At 66.6% G+C, this 1,489-nt stretch overlaps 1 protein-coding gene across 1 annotated transcript in view; it reads left to right on the forward strand.

Moving 5' to 3' along the window:
* The window catches only part of LOC103620291 (chymotrypsinogen 2), a 7,652-nt gene that overhangs the window by 4,040 nt on the left and 2,123 nt on the right, over positions 1–1,489 (forward strand). Inside the window, exons 2-5 of the mRNA XM_017740814.1 lie at positions 5–157; positions 658–838; positions 1,219–1,352; positions 1,427–1,487. Of these exons, the coding sequence (XP_017596303.1) occupies positions 5–157; positions 658–838; positions 1,219–1,352; positions 1,427–1,487 (529 nt within the window). The remainder of the gene's footprint in view (positions 1–4; positions 158–657; positions 839–1,218; positions 1,353–1,426; positions 1,488–1,489) is intronic.

Here is a 1,489-nt window from a genome sequence, read left to right on the forward strand (position 1 = left end):
ACAGGGTGCGCAGGGTGCGCAGGGAACCCCCCGTGTCCCCGTGCCGGTGCCCCGTGCTCAGGGCCTGCCTGTGCCCAGGAAAACCGACACCGTGGTGGTGGGCGCCTACGACCAGGACGCACCGGGCCCTGACCAGCAGAAACTCACAATCGAGAAGGTACCTCCGGGGCGGGGTCCGTGTGCCTGCGGGATCCCACGGCCACCACGCGTGGCCTGGGGGCTTATGTCCGGGTCGCCCTTGTCCTGGGGTTTGCGTTCCTGAGGAGTCCCCGGTTCCCCTTATCCTGGGGTTCCCTGGGGTGTCCATGGTGTCCCACATCCCTGCACTGCAATCCCCTGGGGTGTCCCTGCTCCCATTCAACCTTCAGGTCAGGTCCCCTGGCTTGTCCCCATGTTCCCGGGAACTCCCAAGGGATGGGGGTTCAGCCCCCAGGGTCCACTTTGTCCTTGCAGGGGATGCGACCTGGGGTGTCCCTGCTCCCCTGCGTCCCAGGGACTGGGCTCTGCAATTCGGACACCCTGCCAGCACAGGATCCACAGGAGCAATCCCCGGGGTCCCCATTGGTCCCCGGGGTCCCTACTGGTCCCTGTGGAGTGCCCGGTGCCCGGCACCCTGGCAGGGGATGAAGGTGCTGAGGGCAGTGCTGCCTGCTCCAGGTCTTCAAGAATCCCAAGTTCAACATGCTGACCATCCACGACGACATCACCCTGATCAAACTGGCCACTCCAGCGCAGCTGTCGGATCGCGTGTCCCCCGTCTGCCTGCCCAAGGCCACTGACGAATTCCCGGGGGGAATGACCTGCGTCACCACTGGCTGGGGGCTCACTGACTCCAGCGGTAACTGCACTTTCTTGGCCCCATCCCCATCCCTGTCCCCTGCCTCATCCAAATCCCCATCCCCGCCCTTGTCCCCTGTCTTCCCTGTCCCCTTCCTCATCCATATTGTCAGTCCCTGTCCTCGGCTGAATCATAATGCTCATGCCAATCTCCCATCCAGATCCCCATCCAAATCTGAATCCCCATCCCGTTCCCATATCCCCATCTTCATCCCTGTCCCATTCCCCATCTCCATCACCAATCCCCAACGCTGACCCGGTCCTGTCCCCATCTCCACCATCATCATGGGCCTGTCCTCCTCGTCCCCCCCTCTCCCCGTCCAAGTCCTTGTCCCCATTCCCGGTGCCGGTGCCGGCGCTGACGCCCCCCGCTCCCCGCAGCCTCGCACACGCCGGCGGTGCTGCAGCAGGTGGCTCTGCCCCTGCTCACCAACGCCCAGTGCAAGGAGTTCTGGGGCTTCCGCATCCGCGAGGTGATGGTCTGTGCCGGCGCCGGCGGGGCCTCCTCCTGCATGGTCCGTGCCCCCGGCCCCCGCTGCCCGCGGCGCCCCCGGGCCCCGTCCCGGCGCTCACCCGCTGCCCCGTGCAGGGCGACTCCGGGGGCCCGCTGGTGTGCCAGAAGGACGGCGCCTGGGACCTGGTGGGCCGTGGC

Source organism: Corvus brachyrhynchos, unplaced genomic scaffold (assembly GCF_000691975.1).
Source record: "Corvus brachyrhynchos isolate BGI_N302 unplaced genomic scaffold, ASM69197v1 scaffold26, whole genome shotgun sequence".
In the NCBI taxonomy this organism is placed as follows: Eukaryota; Metazoa; Chordata; class Aves; order Passeriformes; family Corvidae; genus Corvus; species Corvus brachyrhynchos.